General features: G+C 34.0%; 1 protein-coding gene across 3 annotated transcripts in view; it reads left to right on the top strand.

Annotated features, from left to right (window-relative positions):
* The window catches only part of LOC150106416 (dysferlin-like), a 328,783-nt gene that overhangs the window by 94,357 nt on the left and 221,443 nt on the right, over positions 1-12,983 (top strand). For 2 of the 3 annotated variants that reach the window (XM_090393127.1, XM_090393129.1), the window contains exons 29-30: positions 1,468-1,653; positions 8,637-8,697. In XM_090393127.1, coding sequence (XP_090249253.1) covers positions 1,468-1,653; positions 8,637-8,697 — 247 coding nt within the window. The remainder of the gene's footprint in view (positions 1-1,467; positions 1,654-8,636; positions 8,698-12,983) is intronic. The other variant, XM_090393128.1, reaches the window with a different exon arrangement.

Raw genomic sequence — 12,983 nt, 5'->3', positions numbered from 1 at the left:
GTAATCATTTCGAATGCTCTTTACACTCTGGTGTCCTACAACAGGGAGAAAACATCACTATCAATAATAACAGTCAATGAGATTTTTCTTATTCCTTGCTTCTTCTCTCCATGTGAATTTGTGAACATTTTTATTTTGGAACACTGTATTTAGTAATAACCAGTCCATGTCCTAAGCAGAAATCCAACAGGTATTTGCCATTATTATTAGCTTTGCTCTTTTCTCCAAATTTTCCCAATATATTTTTCTATGTCTGACAATCATTTCCTACTCTGCTATTTAGATCCCCAACAAGGACCAATTTTTTATTGTGTCATTGTTGCTTTCTCTAAAGCCTCAAAAAAATTCCTCCACTTCTACCTTAGTAGAACCTTCTGTGGGACCATAGGCACAAATGTCTCATTGTCCAGATCCCCATTCTGGTATTTGCCCACATCACTTTACTGGATATTGCCTGCCATTCAAGAAGATGGCTACTCCTTCTTTTCCTTTGTCATTGCCTGAATATAACATTTTGTATTTATTGCTCAGAAAGATCTCACCAGTTTTTGTCTTTTTTTTTTTTTTTTTGTTTCAGTCGCCCATATTATGTCGATCTGGTACTTATCCAATTCCTCAGTTAGCTCCATTTCTTTGCCATTGAGGCTTCTTATGTTGATAGCACCGATCTTGAACTATGGTGATGCTGAGTTGGGTGGGTTTTAGAATTTGTTCCAGTAGCAGACGTTTCGTTGTTTTCTGTCCCCTGATGAAAACAACGGGGGCCTTGTTTAACCAGGCGACGCCCCAGCCGGCATGGAATTCTGTAATGTTGTACCATTATTTTGTTTTAATCCAATACGAATACAATTTTGTTGGCTAAATCTCAAATTGCCAGCCCATCCTTGTTCGTTCAGTATCCAGGTAGATACTTAACAGGCTGCACCACAAGAAGGTGAGGATTTATTATAATTATATATCCAGTAAATTGATTATGTATTACATATATAGAATATCAGTTTTTAATATATCACATGCTTAAATAGCACTTTTACAGTTGTAATCTTAGAATTTTTGAGTCCTCATCATATGTATATCTTTTAATCAGCATGGCACATATGTAAATGAAGTTCATCTTTGCTTTCATTTCATTAAAGTTAATTATTGTGGTTATGCAATTTGTTTATGTTTGCTATTAGCATTATATTTAAATTTATATATCAGATATTTTTTCTTCTTTTATAGAATTAAATTAATTTGTATGAAAAAGTTAATATTTTACATGAATACTTTATCTCATTCCAGATGTTTTACTTTTTTTTTTTCAAGAAATAAAAATAACTGAAGTTTGTGGTTTAAATATAGCATTTAAATATAAAAAACATTACCATATTATAATTATCATAATATATTAAATACAATTTCTGTTATAATTATGAATGCATAGTAATGCCAAGAAATCTATATTTAATTATTTTTATATTCAAGTGTGAGGATACAGATGGTTGGGAATATTCATCCTTATTCAACCTCAAGTTTCATGCCAGAAAGCGTCGTGTTGATTTTGTGCGTCGTCGTCGTTGGCATCGCAAACTAGTAACAGAAGATTATGATGCGCCTCTTGTTCTTAGCATCGCCGGTGCTGTTAAACGCAAGGTGATCAACAGTAAAAAAGTAATTCTTTTACTAACTATAGTGTTCAGTAGTTTTAGGTGTAAGTCTAATATATGCATAGGATATATTTACTAATATCTCTAATTGAAAACAGTCAAACACTCTCTTTACTTGATTAGTGAACTAAGATACTATAATTTAATTTCAACTCTTTGGATGTCGCACATTTTAATGTGATTATTAGAAGTATAACTTCATGGAAGATCTAAGCCCCTGAAGGGAAATTTGACTTCCCTTCAGGGGCTTAGATCAAGCTTATTAAATTATATTATTATGCTGAGTGTTTTACTACCAACCTTTTTTTTTTTTTTTACTTCAATTAATATTCTTGAATATATCACTACCAGAAATGTTTTTAAAGATAACTGATGCATTTATTTTCATTGGAAAATGCTTAGCTTTGCCAGAAAATCACTCTTTCCCAATATTGAATAAGACTTTTGATTATTTCATAGCAGTTTGCATTTGATGTAGTTTGGATTTTGGCACTTTTGAGAGTGTTTGGGATAATTTGAAACCTTCTTTTACTAGCTGAAGAGAACTGTTTTCTAGTCCTTAAATGATGCAGTTGATGGACTCTGGCTGCTTCATATCATATACTAACACATTATAGATCTCAATTAGGTTAAAATTTGGGGAATAAGAGAGTAAAAGAAAACTAATTTCACCATGATGTGCTTGACACTGCTGACAAACAGATCTTGTGTGATAATTGCTTTTTCAGTTGAAGGTGAGTTCGCTGATCTCATGTGGAGGTATAGCGGGATTTCCCCCTCTTGGCAACTCAGGTTTTCAGGAAAAAAAAAAAACATACCATTAGTAGGTGGTAGATGATAGATAGTGGCATAGCATGTAGACATAGTGGCATTGTGTGTAGATGGAGAATTACGTGTAGATGGATTGTGTGAAGTGCTGTACCCTCTTGCGATGAGTCCTTGGACTCCTTCAAGGTGTCATGTAATAATAATAATAATCTCGAGTAGCCATTGTGCTACAACTCACGGTAGTAAGGTATCATAGTAAGATATGCTCGACTCTACAGCCCAAATCGAGCTTCGGCATGGATTTGTTGCCTCCAGCCCTGTCTGTCCAAAAGTTTACTTCTCTAGTTTGAACAATGTAATATGATGTTGCTATCTTAACTAATGGTGTCTATCCATCTTGTTCTAGGTTTACTTTTGGTCTTTTATCAAGAATTTTACTATTTGTCTTCTTAAGAATACTGTCATTTTCTCTAAAAACATGTCCTGCTCACTTCAAATTTTTTTTAACTTGATTATATTAGATATTGTGGGTTCTTTTATATAGTTAACTCATTTTTGTATCACTGGGCCAAATATTTTTCTAAAGATTTTCCCTACACGAAGAAAAATACTTAGAAAAATTTTCCTTTATCTTCTTATAAATCTGGATTTATTTGTCCATAGTGTATTTTCTAATCCTCAGTAGTCCATTTGCCACACTGCTCAGAAAATCTTTGATATACAAGTTGGGCTGTACTTACAATATAGTCTTGTCACTGCCCTATATATATATATATATATATATATATATATATATATTTTTTTTTTTTTTTTTTTTTAAATTTAATTTTATTTTAATTAAATGACTGAAAGCAGAGAGATAAAAGTAAAAAACACTATTTTAATTAAGTAGAGTGCACAACTAGTTTCATCTTCATAGAAGACTTCTTTGGATGCACTACAAGAAGCAACAACCAACAAAAATTGCAAAAGACTAAAAAAAACTATACATTAAATCATTAGTGTATTAATGTTTGAAGCTGTTCTGTGTATCTGTTCATTGTTGGACATGCGCATGCATTCAACATCTCTTGGATGACAGTCTGAGGGATTATAGCTGAGGTTAGTGTTGATGTACTTGATTGAAGACTATGTCTTTTAGATTTTGCAATTCTTCTTTCCATTTCATCATAGCATCGAAAGATATTTTCAGACTTCTCCCATAAGACTAGATGAAGTTTTCCCTCATCAGCATCAGGAGAATTCAGGACACGGTTCAACAGAACACTAGCTCTTGTTGTGCTGTATGTGACAGCTTTTATGTTCCTCAAGAAGTAATTTGATGGCAAAATCCACCTGGCAAAAATAAGACTTATTGCAGTGGCACCAAATTCAGTAAATGCTGGGATATTTCAGGTTATGTTTTTGTTCAGGCCTACTGAGCAAGGAATGGAGTTTCAGAAGAGGATCGAAAGAAGTCTGGATGTTTGTTTTTTAAGAACTTTGGCTAATTTTGGAAAATCGGGACTCATGGTAGGGATATATAGCCTTTTTTCACTATTTCTATCTTCAGTATGGTGAGGAGGTGGATTAAAAAATAACTTATTAACTGTTTGTTTCGAATAACCATTTTTCTTGGAAGGTTGTAAGAAGAAATTGAAGTTCTTTTGTTAATATCTTCTTCATAGAGGAGTGAGCAAGCACATTTGTCTAGCATAGAGATAATACAAAGTTTTTGAGGTGGATAGTGATGGGACTTTTGCATGGAGATATCTATTGGTGTGAGTAGGTTTCCTGTAAATAGAGATTTTTTAATTTCTCAGCAATATGAGTGAGTTTGACATCCAGGAATGGAAGAGAGCCATCAATCTCTAATTCTACATTAAATTGGATTTTTGGGTGTTTGACTGTTGAGGTGGTCTAAGAATCTTGGAATATTTTTCTTCAAAGTATAAATTTGCCGGTATGAGTAATAACGGATTACCAATGGCTAAACCAAAATTTCATTTATAAATAATGTCTTTAAACTGGAAATAACCAGAATTAACACAATGAGTTAATAAAGACAACTTTTTTTGATAATTTATCTCTTAACAGAATAAGAACTTCTTCTGTAAGCACATTTCTGAACAGGGAAACAACATCAAAACTAGCCATAATTTCTTCTTTTTGAAAATTTATTTTTGACTCTTGAAGCAGAATCAACAGAATTTTTGATAAAAGAAGTCAAGCTGAATAAGCACTTTAAGGATTTTGCTAAATACTTAGTTTATCATCATCATCAAATTCCTGCCATGTACCCTCAAGGGGTGTACAGGATATGATAGTACTAAATGAAAAAAATTACATCATTACTAACTTCATATCTACAATTTTCCTCCAAATCAGTCTGTTACTTATCAAGACTCCAACATTATCAGATCTTATATTTCTATCATCGAAGGCACTTTATACTGTGTCAATTCACCAATATCTTGGTCTTCCTCTGGGTCGTTTCGCTGCCAACCTGGCAGAGAACACTTGTTTTGCTAATCTTTCTTCGCCCATTCTGTGTAAGTGACCATACCACCTGAGATTAGCTCTGCTAACATATTCCTGGATGCTGAAAGTGTCAAGTTCTTTCATTGATGCCTCTAATCTTTCTTTTCTGCACTCTCATATCTGCAGTCTCTAGTCTCTGGTCAAGTGTTTTACTTCTGACCCAGCTCTCAGATCCATAAGTTAAAACTGGTTTGAACACTGTCTTGTATACAGCTAATTTAGTGTTCCAACTAATTTCTCTCTTATTCCATATGAATTTATTCAATTGACTTCCCACCATACCAGCTTTGATGATTCAGTTATCTATTTCTATATTTAATTTACTATCTTCACTAAAAATCATGCCTAAGTAGCTGAAATGTTTTACTTGTTCCACAGGTTCTCCATTCACAATACAGTTGACATTTTCAATGATTCTGCCTATTTTCATTGTCTTTGTCATTTTATTGCTGACCTTCATACCATATCTATTAAAACAGTTATTCAATTTAGTCAGAGATTCTTCCAGACTTGTAGCGGATTTATTTAGAAGTATAACATCATCCGCATAAAGCAAAGAGCTGACATTAACATCTCCAATTTTGATATCATGTTTAATACCACTTTCCTTCATAATGTGGTCCATATAGATAATGAATAACAGAGGGGGATAATGTACATCCTTGTCTGACACCAGATTTAACATTAAACCATCTTCCTGTACTTCCTTCAATTCTAACTGCTGACTTACAACTCAAATAAAGACTAAGTATTGCTTGATATAATGCCCCATTGACACCATATAACTGTAATGTATTGAATAGCTTCTCTCTTGGCACCTTGTCATATGCCTTTTCCAGATCGATGAAACTTAAATACAGATCTTTGTTATATTCCCATGCTTTCTCGACTATTTGTCGTAAAGTGAAGATCTGATCCTGACAGCCTTTATTTGGCCTGAATCCAGCTTGTTCTTCACCCAGCTTTTCTTTCACAATTCTTCTCAATCGTTTCTCAAGTATATTGGCATAAATCTTGCCAGGAACACTCGGTAGGGAAATACCTCTGTAATTCTCACATTCAGTTTTATTTCCCTTTTTATATATGGGTAATATGAGAGCTCTACTCCAATCATCAGGAATTCGTCCCTCTGTCCAGGCTTTCTGAACTATGCAGTGCACCAACTATAAGACTCTTATACCACCATACTTCAGCATTTCTGATCGAATATCATCTACTCCTGCTGCCTTTCCACATTTCAAGCCTTTGATGGCTCTTTGTACCTCAAGTATGGGTATGTATTTCTGACTGCATCTGGTCAGTGTTTTTTACCACTGTGCTGTCATCACTGCTTGTTTCATTTAGCAGTTTTTCAAAGTAATTACTCCATACTTCAAGGATATCTTTTTCTCCGATTTTCATGTCACCTGTATCATCTCTAACTCCTTTTACAGCACTCTTTCCTCCATTTCAATAACCTCCAGAATATCTTACCACCTTCTTGATATTTATTTTCTATTTTCTTGCCAAAGTCCTCCCATGACTTTGTTTAGCTAGTTTTACACAGTGTTTAGCATTCTTGCATTTGTCTCTGTATTCTCTAAGAGCACAAGCCGACTTATTTGTCAGGAACTTTTGATATGCTTTCTTCTTTTTCTTCAGTGCCTGTTTAACTTCATGTGTTCACCATTCAGTTCTAATTTTTCTATCATTGCAGACAAATTCACCACATGCCTCTGTAGCTGAATCAATCAGAGCTTCAAGGCTTGCCACTGAATCTCCAAGGTTTGATTCCTGTTCTCAAACTATTTTTTTCTTCAGTGATCTTTGTGTATTTTAGCCTACGGTTCATATCTGAGAGCTACTCAACTTTTATTCGCTTTAAAACTTTGTTCTTCTTTTCAAAATGAAATTCAATTTTATCCTGCTCAGGACTAAATAGTGATCACTTCCAATTTCAAATCCTCTGTACACTCTGGTGTCCTGCACCAGGGAGAAAACATCACTATCAACAATAACATAGTCAATGAGACTTTTCTTATTCCTTGCCTCTTCTCTCCATGTGAATTTGTGCACATTTTTATGTTGGAACATGGCGTTAGTAATAATCAGTCCATATCCTGAGCAGAAATCCAACAGGTATTTGTCATTATTATTAGCTTTGCTCTTTTCTCCTAATTTTCCCAAAATATTTTTGTATGTCTGACAATCATTTCCTACTCTGCTATTTAGATCCCCAACAAGGACCAACTTTTCCTTTTTCATTGTGTCAGTTGCTTTTTCTAAAGCATCAAAAATTCCTCCACTTCTACCATAGTAGAATCTTCTGTGGGACCATAGGCATAAATAAGTCTCATTGGTCTAGTTTCCTATTCTGATATCTGCCCACATTACTCTACTTGAGACTGACTGCCATTCAAGAAGATTAGCCTCGTATTTTGTGTTGAATACTATGGCTACTCCTTCTTTTCCTTGATTGTCATTGCCTGAATATAAAATTTTTGTATTTATTGCTCAGAAAGATCTCACCAGTTTTTGTCTTTTTTGTTTCAGTCACCCCTATTATGTCTGGTACTTATCTAATTCCTCAGCTAGCTCCATTTCTTTGTCATTCAGGCTTCTTATGTTGATAGTACTGATCTTTAACTCTGGTGATGTTGAGTTGGGGTGTGTTTTCAGATTTGTTCCAGTAGCTGACTTTATCGCTGTTTAACTGGGCGACCTCCCAGCCAGCATAAAATTTTGTCATGTTGTACCATCATTTTTAGCCAGAAAATTTCCTTCTTGGATCAAAAAAATTCTACTTTGAAATTTGATAGATTCAAATTATGCACTAAGGCACTCAGCTCACTTTGCTCAATTAGATGTGGTTCTTGGCTGACCTGAGGAATGTAGCTTCAATCCAAATATGTTGATGGATCTTTCTTGGTTCTTGTGTTTGTTCCTTATCATCAGGAATAGTAATTTCCATTGAGACTGTGGAAATGATGTTAATCTTCCTTGTACATCACTGGCTTCATTGCAGACATGATTTGAATACTTTATCATATATTTTCCTTTCCATGAAAAAAAAAACTTTTTATAGCACACAAGTAGCAGGTTTGTTTGGTTCATACTGGATCATCGAAATCACATTTTCTTGTCTCCATTCCTTCAGGTTTATATAGCATGCTTTAGAGAGCCCACTTGCATGTAGTGCACAAACTTTATCTCTTAGTGATGACTAAAATGCAAGTCATTAGTTTTACATGAAAGGACATGAGTGTCCCTTCATCTCATAAATTTCAGAAAAACAAATCCATTCTTAACTCACAATCTCAACTTAACAGATTCTGCAGCTAATGACTGACATACACATGTTTTTTGATATTATCGTTCCCATCTACCTTCTGATAATACCATGTTATTTCCACCAGTTCTGCTGACATATTATAGGCATTGATTAATTTTCAAAAGAACATTTAAAAAAAATTTTTTTTGCTATTTTATTCAAAACTGTGAGTGTGTGTTTTAAGTTTAAATTTATAATGAATATGTAAAAATAATGTAAGAAATTGAGTTTACGGTAATTTCAAACCTTGTTAACTTCTTATCTGACTCATCCAAATCTGTAAGAGGAGGGAGGGAGAGAATAACAAGTTAGCTATTGTGTATAGAAATTTAAAGTTTGCCATTATTTTACTGGTCTGATATCATCAGTGCTTTCTTTTTATTTTCAAGACTGCTGAAGACGTTCAACTATCATTACTTAGTTGTCCTCGACTTAATTGGATTTACACAGGTATGCATTTCTAAGAGATTGTATAATTTCATGAGAGACGATAATATTGTTTGTAGTGTGTGTGTGTATAATATAAAAAAAAAAATTGGTTTTTCATATGTATGCCATTTTGCTGCATATCTGCTTTGGTCGCAAGAACATCTGTGAATTTCCATACCAGAAAACTGTACCTCTTATGTATCTTTCTTCATCCCTCATAGATGTATAATAAATTGCAATACAATATTCTGAAACTAGTGACTATCTAATAAAATAGAAGAACCATTACTTTAAAAAAAAAAGATATATACTGCAATTTGAGAGGGGAAATAAACTTTCTTTGAAACATCAGTCAACACTAAAATTGATTTTGGTGAAATTACATATAAACAATTATCCTACTAGCTAAGAGCAATTTTCCTGAAGTTGTCACGATTCATTTCTGACTGGTACATAGATTGGTTATCATATGGGAGGATAATAGGAGTGATACTGTCCTAGCACATAGCTCTTAGGTTGGTTGCAATTCCAGGTTTGTTTGCTGAACACATTTTTAGTCCCTAAATAAAGTTTCTGATATGATTTTGAGCATACAAAAGCAAGTTTTATCTTAAAAATTCCTCCTACAATCTCTAGATCCAGGACGTAGAGACTGTAGATTACTGTTAAACCAGTACTTTGCACTTCAGCCTTTATGAGGACCATTGTATATCCCAAACTTCTTGACTGAATTTTGTTTAATATCCTGTCAGTTTTTACAGTGTGCTGTTTTTCCCTCAACCAAGTAGTTGATAGTGTAGCAATGGTACTTTTATTAGGGAATTATTAAAGAGCAAGATGGTTTCCTGTTGCCTTCTTTGTGCAGTGGTATCCCATGTCTGAAGGTATGTGCTCATTGGGCCAGTTTGCCTGTTTTGAGAGATGAGAAAACTTCATTTTACATAAGTGAAAACACTCTTCTTTGATTGAAAAGCCATGATAACTGTTCCTCATCATGGATGGGATTCAAACTCATGTTCCAAATGGCTCTGTTGAAACCAATTGAGCTAAAGAGGTATAAGAAGTACAGGTACAAAAAAAAGTAGACAAACTTTTCTAAACAGAAACTTGATTTATTCTGAGCATAAACTTCTGTGTATACAGAAATGCCCTCCCATTTTATGAAAAATCGCTTCCATATCAATCTGATAACCCCTGACTAGCTTATATATCACAATGACCTTTTAATTAACACAATTAACATAACACAAGGAAATGAGTGGATACTATTTATTTAAAGGCCATATATTTTGACCTGAAAATTAAAGTTCATCATTGGTAGCAATTGGCGGTGATCACAAAGTAGAACTTGAATGATGAATTAATTTAAAACTGCAAGAAGCACATGATGTTATACATAATGTGCAGAGAAATAACTGAGGAAATGTATTAGTAATTAACTGTATTATAAAAAAAAAATAAAAATAACGAAAACTTGATGGTGTGTGATTAGAATAAGATTCTCCCATATCTTTGATAGTGAAAAGCAGTCATTCCTATTCAGGTTAAGATAATGGAGTAAAGTTGTTTTTTTTTTATAATGGAGAACCCATCCATGAGAGGTTGATCAACATATAGTACACTAGTACTGTGAATGGGCAGTAAGAAACTTTGGGTTGTATTTCTTTGGAAATGCATAGCAGAAGACTGTTGCAGAGGACATCAGTGGAAGGGATAAATGAAGAGAAGAAATTTGTTCTGTGGGTTTGGAGTTGAACTGTTATAGGGTGTTGGTTAGCTGCTGCACGTTTGGATGGAGAAAGGTGGGGGCTTTGGTGCTTTCTTTAAATAAATGTTAGAACTTAGTGATAATGATGGAGTAAGCACATTTCAAACCATATGATATTGTTATGGTAATTATTCCATGTTGTGCAAGACCAGATTTTTTTTATGTCATGCTCTCATTATATGGTCTACACTGCAACTACAGCAAGAACTTTAAACAAAGTTTAAAAAACAAAGGCTTTTTAGAGAGGACTACACAATGTAATTTTGATTCCTGTAATTCAAGCTTACATAACAAGGAAATAGTACATGGAGTCCCTATCCCATACATTTCTTGTGTCTCTGAACCAATATCTAGAATTCTTAATAAATATGGTCTAGTGGCTACATTTATCCCATTTAACAAACTAGCATCATGGTTTCCATTTTCTAAACACTCCCCTTCTTACTTTTCTTGGTATCTATAAAGTTCCACTGAACTGTCTTACTTTGGACAAAGTGGACGTTCAGTGGAGAAAAAAATGCAAGAACACCAGTCTTGCAGTGGAGAAAAAAATGCAAGAACACCAGTCTTGCATCATCAATAGGAAATCTGAGAAATTTGGCCTTGCACAATGTGGAATAGATACTGACCACAATAAACCTGCTTACTTCATCATCCGAACCTGAATCAGAATGACTGCATTTCACAATATAAAAATCTTATTCTAATCGCACCTCATTAAAGATTTTGTTTTTATATAACACAACTTATTAATAATACAATGTTTCCTCAGTTATTCCTTTGTGTTGTTTGATGTATAACATGCTTAGTATTCACCTACCTGTTGCCACAGATGAATTGTATTTTTCAGGTCGAAATGCATGTCCTTTGAATAAATAGTGTTTGTGTCTTTCCTTGTGTTGTGTTAAAAAAATCTTATGGCACAGTTTCTCTGAAACAATGAACTTGTAATTGAGTTTTATTATATTTCCCCATTCATTCACACACTTTGCTCTGCTTATTGAAATTTTCTGAAGCACCACAACACTGGCACTATTAATAACCCTTTAAGTTTTCATATCTGCAAATAACTGAATATCTCCATACAATCTAGTGAGATCTTGGAGATCAAAAGTCCCAGTACTTCCAGTCTGGGCAAAACCCATTTGGAACCTTCATTTTTCTTAATACTGCTCCCATGTACACAACCCTTTTGATAGCTATCAGACAACAAATTTCCAATCCAATTCACAAACCTGATCTGCAAATCTCCACATATGCAACTGAAATATCAACTTAGCATGCCCCTGTTGAATGCTTTTTGAAAATCCAGAAAAATGGCAGTATTTGCTTTTTCTACATCAAATGCTCTTGATACAGAATATAAAGTGCATTAATGAAAAGATTGGTGAAATGAAAATGCTCTTTAAGAAATCATGCATACCCTCATAGGTAAGAGTAATCTCATCTGCCCAATTCTATATATGAGCATTGTCAGCTCCTCAGAACATTCTCTTAAACCACATGACAAATTCCCATCCAGTCCCACTATCTTATCGACTTTGAAAGTACTTAGTTTTCGAGGTATATCCTCTTCCTCGTGCACTTCTGAAGATTCAACTTTTGCGATTCCTCCAGGAATGATGCATGCTTTTCCAGGATGAAGTACCCAGTGAGGTGATGATTGAACAATTTTGCTAAAGAACAAATTGTCACAAAATCACTCGGCCACCTACAGGTTAGGTCCCAAAACGATGCTTATTTGCTTTTTCAAATAGTGTTTCTCAGTTGGCAAGATTTCATTCTATTTTATTAGCAAGATGTTTAATAACTTCTCTGCACATAATGGTGTTTTTTAAGTATCTCAATTATTTTATTAGTAATGGTAAATTACTAAGATACATAATTTATAAATTCTGTTGTGTAGTAAGACTGTGCCTGCTTGGTTGGCTGAAGTGATTACTGTACTAACTCTCTGGCCAACAAGGTTTGAATCCCATATTAGGATTTGGTTGTTTGTGATCATTTTTAGATGGATAAATTCCATCACCCAGTGCAAAGCCACTTTCCCACTTATTAGAGGCTGTGAAGTGGCTTGGAATGATTTTGTGTTTGGTCTCTAGCAGGGATTCCATACTATATAAAAATAAATAAATAAAAATAATAAATAAATAAACAATATGAAAAATGAATAAAGTACTGAAAAATGAGTAAAAATATTCCTATCAATTCGACAGTGCTAATCTACAATTAGTTTTTAGCCTTTCATAGGTGGAAAAAACAGTGTTACTAAGATAAAGAGCTAGCAAGCTTCACTTCAGTGAGGTAAATTTATTCAAATTAAGTGGATATTGAATCTAACATTATTTCTTAGCCAAATAAGAAACTCAAAGATAGAAAATCTAAGAGTTTCATGCCAAATATAGAAAACTATAAAAGTTCGGCGAGAGTGAAAACGTAAGCCAACACCTGGTACATGCTGGGGCAACTCGTAGTAAAGGTGGAGTAAGCTTTGGCCGCTATCCTTAGTATTTTCTCATAATGTAAACAACTCCTAGGA

The sequence above is a fragment of the Typopeltis vanoorti genome, chromosome 5, assembly GCF_054136105.1.
Source record: "Typopeltis vanoorti isolate ZY-2024b chromosome 5, IOZ_Tvanoo_1.0, whole genome shotgun sequence".
In the NCBI taxonomy this organism is placed as follows: domain Eukaryota; kingdom Metazoa; phylum Arthropoda; class Arachnida; order Uropygi; family Thelyphonidae; genus Typopeltis; species Typopeltis vanoorti.
Note: the sequence above shows the minus strand (reverse complement) of the source record. Positions and strands in the feature narration are given on the sequence as shown.